Source organism: Canis lupus, chromosome 11 (genome assembly GCF_011100685.1).
Source record: "Canis lupus familiaris isolate Mischka breed German Shepherd chromosome 11, alternate assembly UU_Cfam_GSD_1.0, whole genome shotgun sequence".
Classification (NCBI taxonomy): Eukaryota; Metazoa; Chordata; class Mammalia; order Carnivora; family Canidae; genus Canis; species Canis lupus.
Window position 1 is genome coordinate 18,433,417 of NC_049232.1, and position 16,578 is coordinate 18,449,994.

Genomic DNA, 16,578 nt, shown 5'->3' on the forward strand with positions numbered 1-16,578 from the left:
TGGAAAAACAACACTAAGCCATTCGTTAACCAAATTTAATTGGATTACCAATTTCCAACCAGAGTAGAGCCCTTCCTAGGGCTTTGGAAAAGACTAGAGCCATCATTATTTATTGAGCAAAGGACTTCGTGAGGGTCTTCAGACATGACTCAAGAGGAAGGAAGCATCCAAAAGGGCTGCTCTTTAGTAATGTATCATCTAGTGTAGGGCTTGTAAAGATGATAGAACAGTAAGATGATAGTATAAACAAATTGCTCTAAGATTTCAAAGGAAGGAGAAATCATACCTACTTGGGAAAATGTGCAAAGGTTCTGTGAGCTGTGAGTTATCAGCAATGGCCCATGAAGGATGACTAGGAGGTGGTCAACAGCCAGAGTTAGGAAGAAATGTTTCCAGGCAGAAGGACTAGCATTACCAGAGGCACAGGGTGGGGTGAGTTGGGCTGGAGGTGGGGGCCAGGGAAGGGGAAGGAATAGCCAGTAGCAGGAGAGAAGAGGAAAAGCTTGATTTTCCAATTGTTTGTCATGCAGGTTATCTACAGAGATACTAGTAAGAAATAAGAACTGATAATTTAGGTCCATAAAAGAATGGTGAACAAAAATGGAGAGTCTGAAACTAATAAACAGAAGGAGACAGTGTACACCCCTCCAGGCGTCTAGAGCATGGTGGAGGGATCTAAAAGAAGGATGCCTAAGGAAAACTGAAGGCTCATTTCACCTACCTCATACTTTGGCTCAAGAAAAGGCCTAATCAAATATATTTGGATCTAGGTTCTGTTTCTCCACTTGCCAATATAGAGAGCCAAAGAGAAGTAAGGTTCTTCGTGAAGATGTGTGTTATTCCCTGAAGAATCTTTTAGGAAAAGCAAACAGCCTGAGAAATATTTATTCATTAGATGTATTCTGGCAGCCGCCAGGAAAATCCAGAAAGTACCAAGTACTTGCACATACACATAATACACTTGATTCTTGAAGGCACTTGCGATTCAACTGTTCTATGGTTAACTGTCATGAAGTACCTCTGACTTTCTGCAGGAAACGCATTGTTAAAAACCACCCAAATGTATTTGACATATTGTAAGACGGTGAAAGAGTTTGGATCCAAAAAATAATTCTTACAGAAAATGTTGATTGTTTAATCTAGTTTTCCAACTGTAAGTAGGACTTGATTTTTTCAAACTCCCCCACGCTTCTTGCTATGAAGAAGGTAAGTACTCTCTAGTGTCTTGCTCGATTGAGAACAAACATCCTGGCTGCTGCTTCTTGTAAGCTATATGGCACTCTTCTGAAATCTGGTGCTGATACATTCCACATGTGACCCCATTTACCCCTGGAAGAGAAACCTTCCTGCTGAAGCAGATGGGTTTACAGAGGTGCAAACATAACAAACAACCTGTGTCTTTTTAAAACTGCCAATGTGTTTATCCTTCGCCTTCTCATGGTGGGGAGCTTTCCCCTTTTCTAGATGGAAATCCATATTTTCACAACGAGGAGTATGGGTTGCCCGAGGCAGAGCGGCTTGAAATGTAAGAGCTTATCTCCGTTAAAGTCGCCTCTACTTCTGGCTTAGCCCAGGTCCACAGCCTCACTCCCACCTTGGCTCTCTGAACAGCAGATGGGTTCACTTAGGACAGCACGTCATCCAAACCCAGCAGCCATGGTCCTCTCTGGTTCCAAGTGTACCATACGAACCCCAGAACACCCCAGAGGGGGCTCTCCGGCTCGACACAGAGTCAGGGGGACCTCAGATAAGGAATGGGTCAAGGCAGTAGAAGGGGGCGCTAAATTACCGAAGCAAACTCTAAAGCAAATTCTTGCCATTTCTCCGTTCAGGCCAGAGCTGACAACCTAAACGTGGTCAGGTTTCACATGAGCCTGAGACTCTGGGAGTCAAAACAGGAGAAGAAACCAGATCCTGCCCGTCACGTGGGAGGCTGCATAGGCCTGGGCCAAGTCAGCTGTGTTAGCTGGGCGACGTTCAGAGAGAAAAATGAAGTCATATCTCCCGTCCAGGTGATATTTCATGTGCTCCGATTATGGACTGTGACAGTGAAATTCTGGCAGTCTTGATCCAAAGAATACTTCCTCTGAAACTGATGCTGTGTGGAGAGACATTCAGCACCGCATATCTGATCTGGGCATTTTGTTCTATTTGATAAGTGTAGCCCCATCTGTCCCACTCAAGCACCGTGTGTGTGTGTGTGTGTGTGTGTGTGAAAGGCAAAGCAGGATGCTGCGTTGTTCTTGGGTGTTGATGTATCGTCTCAAGCGTGCCACCCCAGTGTGGCTGCGAGACCTGGTTTCAGATGCCGGTTGGAGCGTCCTGAGGCTCATTAATAATGGACCAGTCTGACAAGAGCACTCTTGCTTCCTTTGTGTTCCACCGCAGACGAAGGGAGACATGGACCTCTCTGTTTTGCCAAATAACAACCATCCTGACAAATTCCTGCAGCTCGATGTGAAGTCTTTCATGAGGAGCTCAGCAATTCTTCAGGGCAGCCTGGTGAGGTTTCCAGGGGGGAGTTACCTACCCACCCAACGCTGGCAAAACCTTGTGTATTCACAGGTAAAAATCCGGGAGACCAAATACATGGGGTGGGGCTCGTTTCTTTCTCACTATCTACTGTTTCTTTCTTTTTTTTTTTTCCTTTTAAGATTTTATGTATTTATTTATGAGAGACATGGAGAGAGAGGCAGAGACATAGGCAGAGAGAGAGAAGCAGGCTCCCCGTGAGGAGCCTGATGAGGGACTTGATCCCAGGACTCCAAGATCACACCCTGAGCCAAAGGTAGATGCTCAACCACTGAGCCACCCAGGTGTCCCTTACTGTTTCATTAGTTGTCCCCTAAAGGAAAAAAAAAAAAGGCAGTAGGGAACATGGTGACAAAGTAGCATCTCACTCTTACAATATAAAAAAGGCCTTTCTCTCTTCCTTAGCATAAGGAAACTCTCCGATCACTTTATAAAATATGTGAATTCCCCCGACCTTCGTTTTTTGCTAAGCACTAGCTTCTCAGTCTGTCCTTGTTTTATTGCCTCCTTTTCATCTTACTCCTTCCCTTCAGAATTTTTCAAACCACTTGTTGCACTTGCAGGTAAGACTCTGGAGGGACAAACCTACCTCTATCTTCTGGTGTGTTCTAAGCACAAAGCAGCAGATGCTTGGGGACTGGAACACAGCCTCTGAGACAACCAGGGAACTTGCTTTTGCCTGATTTAGCTGGGCTCCATTTCATTGCACGCAGAGAAGATTCAGCAGAACAATGGAAAACCTAATGATTGAAGGAAAAGGAAATAGAGGGAGCTCTCCTCCTTGGAAAAGTGCTGGCTATCGTCTTAGATACTCTTATTTTCCACAGGTATCCATGTGGACAGGACATAACAATCAGAACTTCAAACCCAGAGCAGACTTTATTTGTTGCTTTCTTCTTTTGCATCTTGCTTCTTTTTGCTGACCAAAGGAGAAGAATAAAACCGTGATGAGTTCCATGTGCTGAAATAAACATAAAGGCCCTGACTGTGGCACAGCTCATGAAACAGGAATAATCTTTGTTTTAAGACGTGAGGGCTAATGGGGTTAAGGGTTAGTCAATTTTGAAACAGGAAGAAGCATTTCATTTCAGAACAGATGTGACTGACCTACAAACCCCTGCAAGTCATTAAATCCTTTGGAGTAGTTCAAATTCCCTGAACAGAAATTTGTTTTCTTTTAAGAAACAGTTGCTACTCATGAGTCCTGGTGTAAAGTGATTCCTTTGTGGTGTGTTTGTGGGCTCCTGGGGACCTTTATCATGAGATCATTCAAATCCAGTACACTCAAATGATTATGTAAGTGTTTCCTCCACCTATAAGGATTTTAATTTATTTCCATCATAAGGCAGCCTGTTATGACAACTGCCTTTGTAAAAAAAAAAAAAAAAATGTGACTCCTTCCCTTTTATAATCTTTAAAATTCTTCCCACCATCCATACATACCTTTTGGGTTCTCATTTTTGTATTTTAAGCTAAATGCAATGAAATTCCTCCCTTTCCTTCCTTATTGTTTATATCATGGAACAAAATGACTCAAAAATCAGTTCAGAAAACCTTGGCCCTCCTATGCAATGAAGTTTAGTCAAAGAAAACATATCCAATAAATTCCTTTGAGGTTGGAAGACATCAATCTAACATCTTTTGTTTGTTACTGGAGTTAACCTATTTCCTTCCTGTGAATCTGCATGGTTTAAAACTCCGTTGAATGTTGTTTCTAAACCTGAGTGAAATGCATGCAATGTTTAAGGGGGTGTCTTTTTCAATAGGTAGGCCCTGATGAGTTGAAGTGGTTTTCCAAGGAAAAACCAAGGAGGTAAATAAAAATCTGCTTCTATGTCTTTAGATATATTATTGGTAACTGTAAACTGCACATAAACCTAGTAAATCTGTTATCCTTTTACTCTTTTTAAGGGTTTTATTTATTTATTCTTAAAAGACAGAGAGAGAGGCAGAGACACAGGCAGAGGGAGGAGCAGGCTCCAAGTTGGGAGCCTGACATGGGACTCGATCCTGGGACTCCAGGATCATGCCCTGGGTCAAAGGCAGATGCTAAACTGCTGAGCCACACGGGCTGCCCTATCCTTTACTCTTAAAAAAAAAAAAAAACGTTAAATGACATAGAATAAAGGCCAATATGCTATTGAGATGGTCCATAGGGTTGGGGGGAATAAATCTTACAAATTCAGGTAGTTGGGGAGGCATGACACAAATTAGGACTAACTACGATTTACATTTACTACTTTTATTTATAATATGTGAATAAGTAATTCTTTCCCTGGCTGGATCTTAAAATTCAGGAATGATGTATTTGTGGCATAGAATATAAATCTAAAATAGAAAGACATAATGAAAGTTTTAAGTGGCTGTCATGTACCTAGAAGAAGGCACTGACTATACCAGGTATGTTAAGGTGTTAGGTGTGCATGAGGTGGTAGCTGTCAAAAGTTCTTCTTTTAATACCCTTACTCGGGGCACCTGGGTGGCTCAGTGGTTGAGCATCTGCCTTTGGCTCAGGTCCTGATTCCAGGGTCCTGGGATCAAGTCCTGCATAACAGCCCCACAGGGAGCCTGCTTCTCCCTCTACCTATGTCTCTGCCTTTCTCTCTGTGTCTCTCATGAATAAATTTTAAAAATCTTTTAAAAAAATAAAATAAAATAAAACCCTCACTCTGTTGGGGATACATTTAGCCAATGGGTAGAGCAATGAACAAAGAAATTAGAAATTTGGTGTCTTATCTCAAATCCATAGTAAGCCACTTTAAGAGACATTTATTATGGCCCTTATTTGGTTCATGCCTCAGTATTTCCACTTGAAAAAATAGTATAATATTAATTTTATGTATTTGTTTAAAAATGAGAACGTACAATATGAGATAAAAATAATTGAAAGAAAAGGTTTCCTATAAAAGCTTAAGAAATTATTATTATTTGACAGTATTCCAAATTGTGTTGAAATTATCCTTTCATTGGATTTTGAAAAAACAGTTGATAATACTACATGCCTTTTCCTTATTTATAGTGTGGATGCAGGGCTGTGTGTGTCTCTGTGTGTATGTCTGTGTCTGCATAGATGGTGGTGTTAGGAAACATAGTCAATACACCTGTCAATCCATAACTCAAGTAGTAGATTTTATGCTCACATGAAATCCACAAAGACTTCAGAGTTGTGTCGGCTTATCCCTGGGTCTTATAGCACCCAGGTGCATGGTGTTTGGGATTCAGACTACCTCAGGGAATGTCAAAGTACCTAACTACAACCATTACCTCCAAAATTAATAGTACCTCAGCAGTTAAAACACATATCCTATAATCCCAAATATGGGGTTGAATTCCTAAATATATGCATCATATTTATATCCATGATTTATCTCTCAAAGCTTTCTTAAAAACTCACATTCCAATTTCAGAGGAAATTCTGTAAGCCACTTTTACATGCAAAAGTAATTCTGGGCATAAAGAAAAGCAAGCACTTGTTCTCATGCATGCCACTCCCCTCCCCCAGGACACTGAATCCCATGCTGCGGAAACACACAGGTCGCCATGTTTGCAGGGAGAGAGTATGAGTGCATATTTCTTGATTCCACTATATTTATACTTCTTAAATTCTTACACTAGAGAAGTAAAGAAGCTTCACAATAAATTCCATCTCAGTGCAATGAACAAACGTTCGCCAAAATCTAATGTTTCTGGTTGTTAAAATAATTTGGGGCATGTGTCTGATGAAGGCATTTGGAATTGTATTCCAAATATTTCTGCCAATCCCTTTATAAAAACGAGGTAATGAAAGGAAAAGGCAGATTTTTTTTTTTTTAGTTTAAATGATAAAATATGTTTCAGATACTGTAGTGGGCTCTTTTATTATTATTATTATTATTATTATTATTATTAGCATAGACTTCGGAATCTTTTCAGACTAATCTCTTTGTTTTATCTTTTCCTGGCTTGTATCACATTTGTTTCAGAACCCAAGAGCATTCCATGCTAAACCTGTAAGTTGCAGTAAAAGGTCAAGGGTAAGAGATTGCTCTTGCCTTGAGTTCTAGACAGTGTCATCTCCTGGATTTATTTCCTATTCACCTTGCCCTTTTTTTTTTTTTTCTATCTTAATAGCTAACTCTTCCCCTTAAGTTCTGATGTCTCTTCTCAGTTTTTTGTTTTGGGTGGATTTTTTTTTTTTTTGGTTGTTTGTTTTGTATGCTATAATTCAACCTGTCTCTGGACATGTCCTTGAGATCTGTCCTGCCTTCCATAAGAATGTCTCTATTCCTAATCCTCCACTTACTGTTCTGAATAGAACAGCCCTGCTTGCCAAATAGTCTCCCATTTTTAAGCCTATATTTGGGGAAATGTTATAGAACCTTTGAAGCACTTAAATTATTATCTGGGAAATAGATTGGGGGCATCATTTAGTTGCTCAGGGATTTACAGGCAAATATCAAAACATGATTTATCAAGTTAGACTAAATTTATGTAATTCACAAAATCTCCAGTGGGGTTTGGAATTTAGCTTTGGACAGTGAGCTGCCAGAAACAACACCCAACCTGTCCCCACCATACAACTCTCAGACCAAACCCAAATGCCTCTGGCACTAAAGCCTTAAGGAAGCACACCATCAGTGTTATGAGAGAATGTGACTCCAGAGCCCTGGTTAGGTGGAGGTGAAGGCAGGGAGACAAGATTCAAGAGAGGCCTGGGTGAAACCACAAAGGCTTAGTAATTGTGAGATTTTATATTTTTATCTTGACAATTTTGAGGAGTTGGTGAAAAATTTTAAGCAAGAGAATCACATGACCAAATCTGTGATTTATAAAGATAGCCATTCTAGCAGTTTGGGAAATAGAATTACTGTAGTCCCTGGGGACCACAAGTTTGTTTGTACTCCCACAAGTAATAAACAAAATGCCTTGTTTACATTATGATTATAAAAGGGATTTCACTGCATGTACAGATCAAATTGGGGAAAAATGGAAATCTTTATGATCGTGATTCTCCCAATCCATAAACATGGTATATCTTTTTCATTTCAGGACCTCATATGGCCCTTCAATGAGTCCTATAATTCTCTATGTAGACGTTTTCATAAAGTTTGTTAGGTTTATAAATCTAAATACTTATAGCACTTACTATTCTTAACACTAGAACTTTTTAAATCATATATTATAATAGTGTTACTCATGTATGCCATTGATTATTATAGACTATATAAGTATTATATATTGATCTTAAATCCTGAAATTCTGTTAATCTATTCTCTTTTGACAATACATATCCCTGTAATCATGCCATCTGCTGTTTTGTTTCATTATTTAAAATCTTTATTCTTTTTACTTAATTTTACTGTTCTTATTGTATTGCTTGGGGCTTCTACTACAGTAACATGAATGTTTGTGATTATTGACATCCTTGTATTAATTCCGAAACTAAAACAAATGCTTCTAATATTGTGATTATTTGGTAAACTATGCCCTAGAAGTTTAAGGCAGATTCTCTTAATTAGTTTTTAAAGATTTCCTAATATTTCTAGTTTGCTAAGAAAGTATGCTTTAAATATGGTTGAATGTTTTCAAAATCTTTCTCAGAATCTGTTACGAAATCCTACATCTTTCCCTCTTAATGTAGTGAATTACATTTATCTTCTAATTTTTTAAATCACCTTCCAGGTAAAAATTCTTTCCTGGTATGAATCTGTCTTATCCTGGTATGTATAATTTATACATATTGTAGAATTATCTTTAGCAATAGATGATTCACAATTTTTGCATTGTGCTTATAAGAGAAATTGGCCTATAACTGACCTTTTCTTTTACTTAAACTGCCTTTGTCAGGAGTTTATACCAACCTCATAAAATGAACTGTGGAATATTCTTTGTTTTCCTATTTTCTGGAAATATTTGACAAAAATAGGAATGATCTGTTTTCAAGACTGTCTGGTAGAAGATGACTGCAATAATCTCTTGGCTGGGTATTTTTCAATATGTGTGCAGTTGGGGTAGATTTTAAGCTATTGATTCAGTTAGTCAAATTATCACAAGTTTATTAACATTTTCACTTTCTTCCTTAAGTTTGGTAAGTTATGTGGAAAACTGCCCAGTTGTATATAAATTTTTTAATTGCTCAGATTATTCTCCTGTTACATTTCTTAATCTCTGCTATGTCTTTACTCATGTTTCTTTTACATTTCTAACCCTGTGGATTTGTGTCTTTTTTCCTGAGCAGTATGGCCAGGGGTATTTCAGTCTTTCCAGCCCTTCCAGAGAAATAGTTTTCAATACTGTTCATTCTCTCCATTGTGTATTAGCTTTTTCCTTTGTAATATGAATTGATTTCTACTTCTATCTCTTTTAAAATTATATTAAATTGCAGTTAATATGCAGTATAATTTTCTCTACTTCTATCTGTGTTGTTTCTTATTATCTCATTAATTTTCTCATTCTGCTTTTATCATGCAAACATATTTTTCTATAATAATCCCTCAAAATACTCATTTCAGTTCTGGCCAACAAATTTACAATTTTCATTTTCATTCTGTTCAAAATTAATTTCCGTTATTATTTCTTTGAAGTGTATGTTTTAGTTTTCTATAAAATGTGGTACTATAACTTTTTGAAATTGATATATAAATTTCTAACAAAGTTGGCCGTGTTTAAACAGCATGATCCATATAATACCGAGTCTTTGAAATTTGTTTTATAGTCTAGCATATTATCAGTTTTTGTAAACATGTAGTATATATTTTAAAAATTAGTATTTTCAATTGTTTAATAAAGATGTCAGTATATTTCACTTGATCAAAGTTGGTTTTATTGCTCAGATCTTCTTTATCTTTAGTAATTGTTTTGTCTGCTTAATACAAATTGTATTTACAAATTTCTCCTTATAATTATCTCCAGTTTTGCTTTATAAAGTTTGAGACTATTAGATGCATACAAGTTTAGAATTATTATATTTTACTAATGATATCTACCTTTTTTCACTGTGTAGCAATCCTCTGTGTCTAACAAAGTCTTTTATTTAAAACCTATTTTGTTTGGGCAGCCCGGGTGTCTCAGAGGTTTAGCGACACCTTCAGCCCAGGGTGGGATCCTGGGGACCTGGGATCAAGTCCCATGTCAGGCTCCCTGCATGGAACCTGCTTCTCTTTCTGCCTGTGTCTCTGCCTCTCTCTCTCTATGTCTCTCATAAATAAATAAATAAAATCTTTAAAAAAAAAAAAAAGAAGACCTATTTTGTCTGATATGTGTGTGTGTGTGTGTCTATACACACACACACACACACACACACACACACACTTTCTTGGTGGTTAGCTTAACTTATGTTGTAGATACAAATAAAATTTTAGTGACTTAACACAATAAAATGTATGTCTCATACCAGGTCTGATATGAGTGATATGGATGTCCTAGGGCTTGGCTTCCAAATGGAATCCAGACTGTTCCTTCTTGAGGATCTACTGTATCAGAATCTCTGCTGGGCCTGTAGATTGGAAAGAGAGTAACCGAAGAATCCAGGAATTTCCGGGGTCAATCCTGAGTTAGGGTATGTCCCAATCCAGTCCTATGTCCTAGTCCATGGGCTGTTGTATGCCCATAAAAAGAAATGGATTTGCTAGCCAGGCCCTGCCACAGTTTATTATTCTTTTAAATGTATTTACATAATATGTAATAATATGCATAATATGTTTTTTACATAATAACTACATATATAAATATATTTTTTAAATCTATAAATTCTTCCTTTCTGAATGGGAAAAATTAAAGACACAGTAGTCACTATTCCAAAGTAATTCTGAGATCCCATGGGAATAGTTTGTGTGGCCTCCTTCCTTGAAGGTGTGAAAGATTGATTAGATCATGATTCTGCTTTTTAGAGGAGAGAGACAGGCAAAGGGAGAAGCAGGCTCCATGCAGGGAACCCAACGTGAGACTCGATCCTGGGACTCTAGGATCATGCCCTGGGTTGAAGGCAGGTGCTAAACCCCTGAGCCACCCAGGGATCCCCTACTGCTCTCTTTTTGCCGCAAAAGTAGACTCTCCTTTGTAGGCTTCAAAGTTTACTTCTACTCTAGGAAATGTGGAAATCTAGGGTTATTGTCACTGCTTTCTTTTGTTTTGTTTTGTTTTGTTTTATATCTAAATACCCAAAAGCTTTTAGGTGTAGGCTTGTGATCTCTTCGGTAATATATTTCTTACAGAATTTAGGAGGCTATTTATTAATGTAATCTTACCTGACATAACTGACTACTTGCTGTCAGTTTTATAAATCAGTAAACATGCCTGAAGTTCTCTGAAGGCATAATTCTCAAACTGGCTTTCGTGCCTCCATTACTGTATTCTTAAAGTCAGTGACAACCACATAGAAACTCTCAGGGATAAGAGTTATGAAAGTGCAGCCTTACATGATCTTTATCTTAAGTCACTTTATTCAACTGAGAAATTTCAATAGGCATATTTTGCTCAACTTTTTTTTTCTTAAAGAGTTCTGTGTTTTGGTTTTGGGATCTGCAAACAGATCTTCAACAATAGAAGGATAGAGGGCATCGAATTTCTAGGTCCTCTCTACTCTTTCATTTCTTCTTTCCAACTGTCCAGCTCTTTCTCTAATCTCATCTCTTCCTTGTATCACATTAATGCTCTGATTATTTTAATGTCATTATATGTACATAAATGTTCTGATTATTTGTAAGTATCTCTCCTAGAGCTACAAAGTAGTTGGATTGCATTATGACAGATGACATTTATGCCAGTTTTTTACTATAGGTTGTGAATAGGCATCAGTCCAGCTGCTGATGTGTTTTATCTCTTTCCACTTCTTGGCTGCTAAACCCATGCCACATGTTTATGGAATTTTAAGATATACCATTTTGTGTATTAGGGAAGATAGGCTAGCCCATACTGTGATAGCACATATCCTCACAAAATATCACTAACTAAAAATAAAATATTTTTTAAAGATCTATTTACTCATTAGAGAAAACAGGGGTGGAGTCAGGGGAAAAGAGAGAATCCTCAAACACACTCCCTGCCGAGCCCACAGTCTGACAGTGAGCTCAGTCCCAGGACCCTAAGATCATTACCTGAGCTGAAATTAAGAGTCAGATACTTAACCAACTGAGCCACCTAGGCATCCCAAAAATAAAAGAGTTTTCTTGCTCATGAAAAGTCTGAGGAAGGGCAGGTAGATTTTAGCGGCAGCTCTTTTCCAAGCAATAACCCATGACCTCAAGTTCTTTCATCCTATAGTTCTGCCATCATGCAACCCTTGCTTAATAGTGACACAAAAATGGAAATGAGGAAAGTGAGCCAAAATCTTGTGGGAGATTTCAGGAACCAGGCTCAATGGTGCTATTACTTTTATCCATAAATCATCAACTAGGAAAGAGCTGGCCCCATTATAACTTCAAACCAAACTGGGAAAGGCAGTCATCCTTTGTGCTCAGGAGGGGAGAATAAAATTCATATGCGTTTAACTAGACACCACAATATGTAGCTCTCATTTCGCTGTAGTTGCCAGTATATCTTTTCACATTCTTTCACTCTCATTCTTTGAGTTCTTATATTTTAGGTATTCCACTTGTAATATTACATAATTTAATTTTAAAAATCTGATCTGACATCTCTGTCATTAAAAGGTTTAGTCTATTTACATTTAACATGATGCTTTCTAAAATTTCTAATATTTTTCTGAGATTCCCTCTACTCTTTTTTTCAGCTTTGTTGTCTTATGATCAAGTTTCCTTTATCTTTCTACTGCTCTGCTGATTTAGAAACTATATAGTCTTTCTCTATTTTTACTAATATTTTTGTGCTCTCACTGACATGATTTCTTAAAATGTTATGATCAAAAATACCTGTTAAATTTTCCAGTTCAGTGATTTAATTATCCCTTATTTAAAAACTCACAAATTAATCATTATCTGTTTTATCATAAAATCAATACTTCCATAGATATAGAGAGATTTATCAGTTTTCTTTTTTCCTTTTTTTTTTTTTGCTCAGCATTTCTTTTTGCATCTTAATCTTTACTTTTATTATCAAGTTTCTTCCTTAAGTACATTTTTTAGAGGTTCTTTCTTTATTGGTCTATTAATTCTATAGTCTAAGTTTTTTGTTTGTCTCAAAATGCATTCTATTTTGCTCTTTTTACTGAATTTACTTATATGTAAATGGTGTAAATAATGATTAAAATGTATAAAGAAAAACGGACAAAGTAATGGTGAATACAGAAAAGTCTAGGTAAGCTTTGAAGTGTTGCTTTCCTTTAATATTTAAAAATACAAATTATTTTAGAGTCTGTATGACTAAAATAATAGAATTACTGTTGAGTTTTCCTTTGGTAAATGTAATCTATCCAGAATGTGGGGTCAAGAGTTAAAATCAAATACATGCCTTTTTTTCTTTCTTAAGTTATTTGAAAAAAATTACCAAAATATAAATGAACCTCAACTATAATCAGTGTTTTTTATCCTGCCATCAAATTCTTAGCAAAGATATTCTATTTTCTCTTCACATATATTTCAGACATGAAATTGTCATGCAACACACAAATAAATGGCACCATGTATTAGGATAGATCTCAGACTTTCAAGAATATGGTTTAGAATTAACGACTTGAATGTTCTTTTTAGACGATAGCTCTGAATTAATAATTATTAAAATTATTTTGTTATCTTATACCTATTAGTTTTTCAAGGTATTAATTGCAATAGAGTCTGTTATTTTTTCCTGACCCTCAAAATTGTTTTTTCCTCATTTATAGAGCTTTCTTACTTAAGAAGCTCAAGAAATAGTCCAGTGGGCAAGAAAACTGACAAAGTAAATTTGTTAATGCCTGAAGAATTATCCCTCTCAAAGATGATCAAAGATGTCTAGCCTTGAAAAAAAAAAAAAAACCTTAAGTCAGAATTATGCTAAGCTGAAATGATCTAAATTTCATATCAAATTGTTTTTCTCAATTCAGAAACTTTTTTTATGAAGCCATCCATCTTAAAGACAAATGCTAAGTCAAGATGATGTATTATTTCATTGAAAATTTCAGTATTGAAGAATATAAATTGATGTTGAGCAGACCAACAACCTAATAAATTCAGAGATCTCTAACTTGACCCATAAAAAAATGTATGGGTTAAGAAAATTAGGGAAGCTTAAGGCCAAAGAGAATATGAATGGTTTTATCTAGATGATTCTTTTTCTTTTCTTTTTTTTTTTTTTTTTTTTTTTTTGGCTTATCAGCCATTTCAGAAAGAAACTGTATGTAATACTATTTCACAACCTAGCTTATATAAATATGTACTTAATGTGACCTATATACCCAATATATGCTAAGGGAATCAGTGTCTTGATGATTAGAAATATAACTCAGAGTAATATTAATTGCTATTGAAATTTCTCTGTTTAGGAAGACTTAAATATGTGAAACACATGTATTAAAAAATTGCTGTAAATTAATGAAATGTGTCACCAGTTTTTAAGGGTTAAACCTAAGTTGTCTTATGTAGAATTTCTCTCTCTTGATGCCCATTATAACTGAGGCATTAATCTATAAGCTTTTTGTTTCTTCTTAATTTTATTCAGCCAATGAACAAATTTCAATGCAAAATGTTTCTACCTCCATAATAATTTTACAGTCAAAGGGGTGAAAAAAAGCAAAGTAAAACCTGCAGGTCAATCATACACAGAAAAACATAATTACCCTACCCTGCTAAATTCGAGATGCTGATTGTCCTTGGGCAGGGAGAAGGCAAGGGTTATCAAGAAGGGAACATGAGGTATGCTGGTAATGTTCTATTTCTTATTGAGCTATCCATTTATGATATGTTACATTTCTATAAGTATATTTTGCTTCAATAAAAAAAAGATTTTAAAAATCTATCTTTAAGTCAATATTAGAGCCATCTAATAGCCAGCTGGTCTGTAGACACATAAAGGAGTATGATGCTGTTCTGTCCTTCACATTATCTGAAAAACGAGTCCCAAGAGAGTTTTTTGAAAGCCAAGGCATATCTATAAAATGCCTTTTAATCTTGACATTGCTGGATTAATACAGCAAGGTTAAATATTATTTTTATCAGTCATGGAATACACAAATAGAAGTAAAATGTCATTAAATATCACTGTAAGGGGATCCCTGGGTGGCGCAGCGGTTTGGCGCCTGCCTTTGGCCCGGGGCGTGATCCTGGAGACCCGGGATCGAATCCCACGTCAGGCTCCCTGCATGGAGCCTGCTTCTCCCTCTACCTGTGTCTCTGCCTCTCTGTCTCTCTCTGTGTGACTATCATGAATAAATAAATAAAATCTTAAAAAAAAAAAAAATATCACTGTAAGTGAGGTGAGAAAAAAAAAAACTGGCATTGTCCAGAATTCTGCTATTAGAATTAAAAAACAATGTTCTTTCTCTGTAGTTATAAAAGAGCATTTTCATAAATGATTACTGAAGCGAACAAGATCACACACAAAGAAGAAAATTTAATTAATGACAGGATTCTAGGTCAGATTAGATCCTAGAATCCTTTCCTCATTCATTGTCCTAATCTGTTGGGTTTCCAGGTGGAATCCACAAATTTTCAGGGGCAGTTATTTCACATTTCATCCTCCAGTGACCCATTGGTAAAAGAAGCCTTGTCCCTGTGCCTCCTAACAGAGAGAAAAGACCATCACTGCTCAGCAAATGAGGCGATCCAATGCAGAGGGTGCTGTTGCTGTGGATCATCCTCCACCATCCTTGTCATCAGTTCTGAAGAATAACCCACTCTATGGTGACATAGGTTTGGAGGAAGCTATGGAAGAAAGAAAAAAGAATCCCTCATGGACCGCTGAGGAATATGACAGGCATTCCCTGCATACAAACCTTTCTGGGCATCTGAAGGTACTCAAAGCAAAGAATCACCTCCTTCAATTGATGAAGAATATCAGCTAAATATTCCTTTAAAAAATGGGTAGTAAGGTGACAAACACTCTTCACTAGACCCAAATCTCTCGATTTCTGGTCATTTTGGCTCCAGGCATCCCTCTCTCTCTCCTAGTCAATATGTGTTTATTGATTTGTTCTGAGTTTGACTATGGCAGCAATATACTGGCATCTATCTAGTGTAGAGAGAAAGAAATGATGTGACATAGAAAAGTTCACCTAGAAGGTAAAAGGTTTATGAAAATTAATTTGCCAGATTTTGTATGTTTTCCCCTAGTTTTGTGACCGTTTATTTCATGAACACTTAAGAATTCCCTATTCTGCATTTATTCAAAAATATTTATTCAGTGCTCTGTCTCAGGCATGGTACAAGGCAGTTCTCACCAAGGGTCATCTTATTCCAAGCCCACTCAGTGATTTAAGATTGCAGATTTACATTTTGGACAGTGTCCTATGTCTCAGTGACAAAACAAAACAAAAACATTTCAACACAAGAAAAGTATGCAATGAACTCATTCACCCAGCTTAAACCCAACCGCAGTCTTTCTTTGTTTTTTTTCTTTTTTTTTCTCCCCCTGGTATCATCTCTCAAATAGATCTAGAAATACCTACAAAGCAGGAAGAGTGGCCCTCTGTTTTCTGAGTGGACTGGATTCCTCCCCAGCCTTAGCTTGCCCCTGCCTGCCCCAGGGCCAGGGAGGCCTGACTTTTTCCACTTATACTTCACTTAAGAAGGTATATCTGCTCCGAGTCTCATACTTTAAGCACCTGAAGATTTTTTTCTGTTGGAAAGAGGACAAAAGTGTAAACTCTTACACTTAAAAAAAAAAATCTCAAACGAGCACTCTTGAAATATCTTATTGTCTGGAGTCTTTGAGGTTTTTCAGTCTCCTGCTAGATTTAATGTATCTCCTTCTTAATGTAACCTCTTTTCCAGTGAAGTTTCCATAACAGACACTCCCCCATAGCAACAGTAATCTTGTGGGCTTTTTTTTTTTTTTTTTTTTTTTTTAATCAGGAATCTGAAGGTCAAGACTTCTAAGAAGTTAGTTTCTTTTTTTTTTCTTTTTCTTTTTTCTTTTTTAATTTTAGTTCCAGTGTAGTTAAAATACAGTGTTATATTATTTTTAATTACTTTTTTA

The 16,578-nt window shown here is 36.7% G+C and overlaps 1 protein-coding gene across 3 annotated transcripts in view; it reads left to right on the forward strand.

Annotated features, from left to right (window-relative positions):
* The window catches only part of MINAR2 (membrane integral NOTCH2 associated receptor 2), a 27,389-nt gene continuing 10,811 nt past the window's right edge, over nt 1-16,578 (forward strand). For 2 of the 3 annotated variants that reach the window (XR_005366652.1, XM_038552063.1), the window contains exons 1-4: nt 1-432; nt 1,833-2,012; nt 2,389-2,565; nt 15,170-15,394. Coding sequence is in view for 2 of the 3 variants with exons in the window: in XM_038552063.1 (XP_038407991.1) it covers nt 349-432; nt 1,833-2,012; nt 2,389-2,565; nt 15,170-15,394 (666 nt within the window). In the remaining variant the exon portion in view is untranslated. Of the gene's footprint in view, nt 433-530; nt 1,207-1,832; nt 2,013-2,388; nt 2,566-15,169; nt 15,395-16,578 lie in introns of all 3 variants that reach the window. The other variant, XM_038552064.1, reaches the window with a different exon arrangement.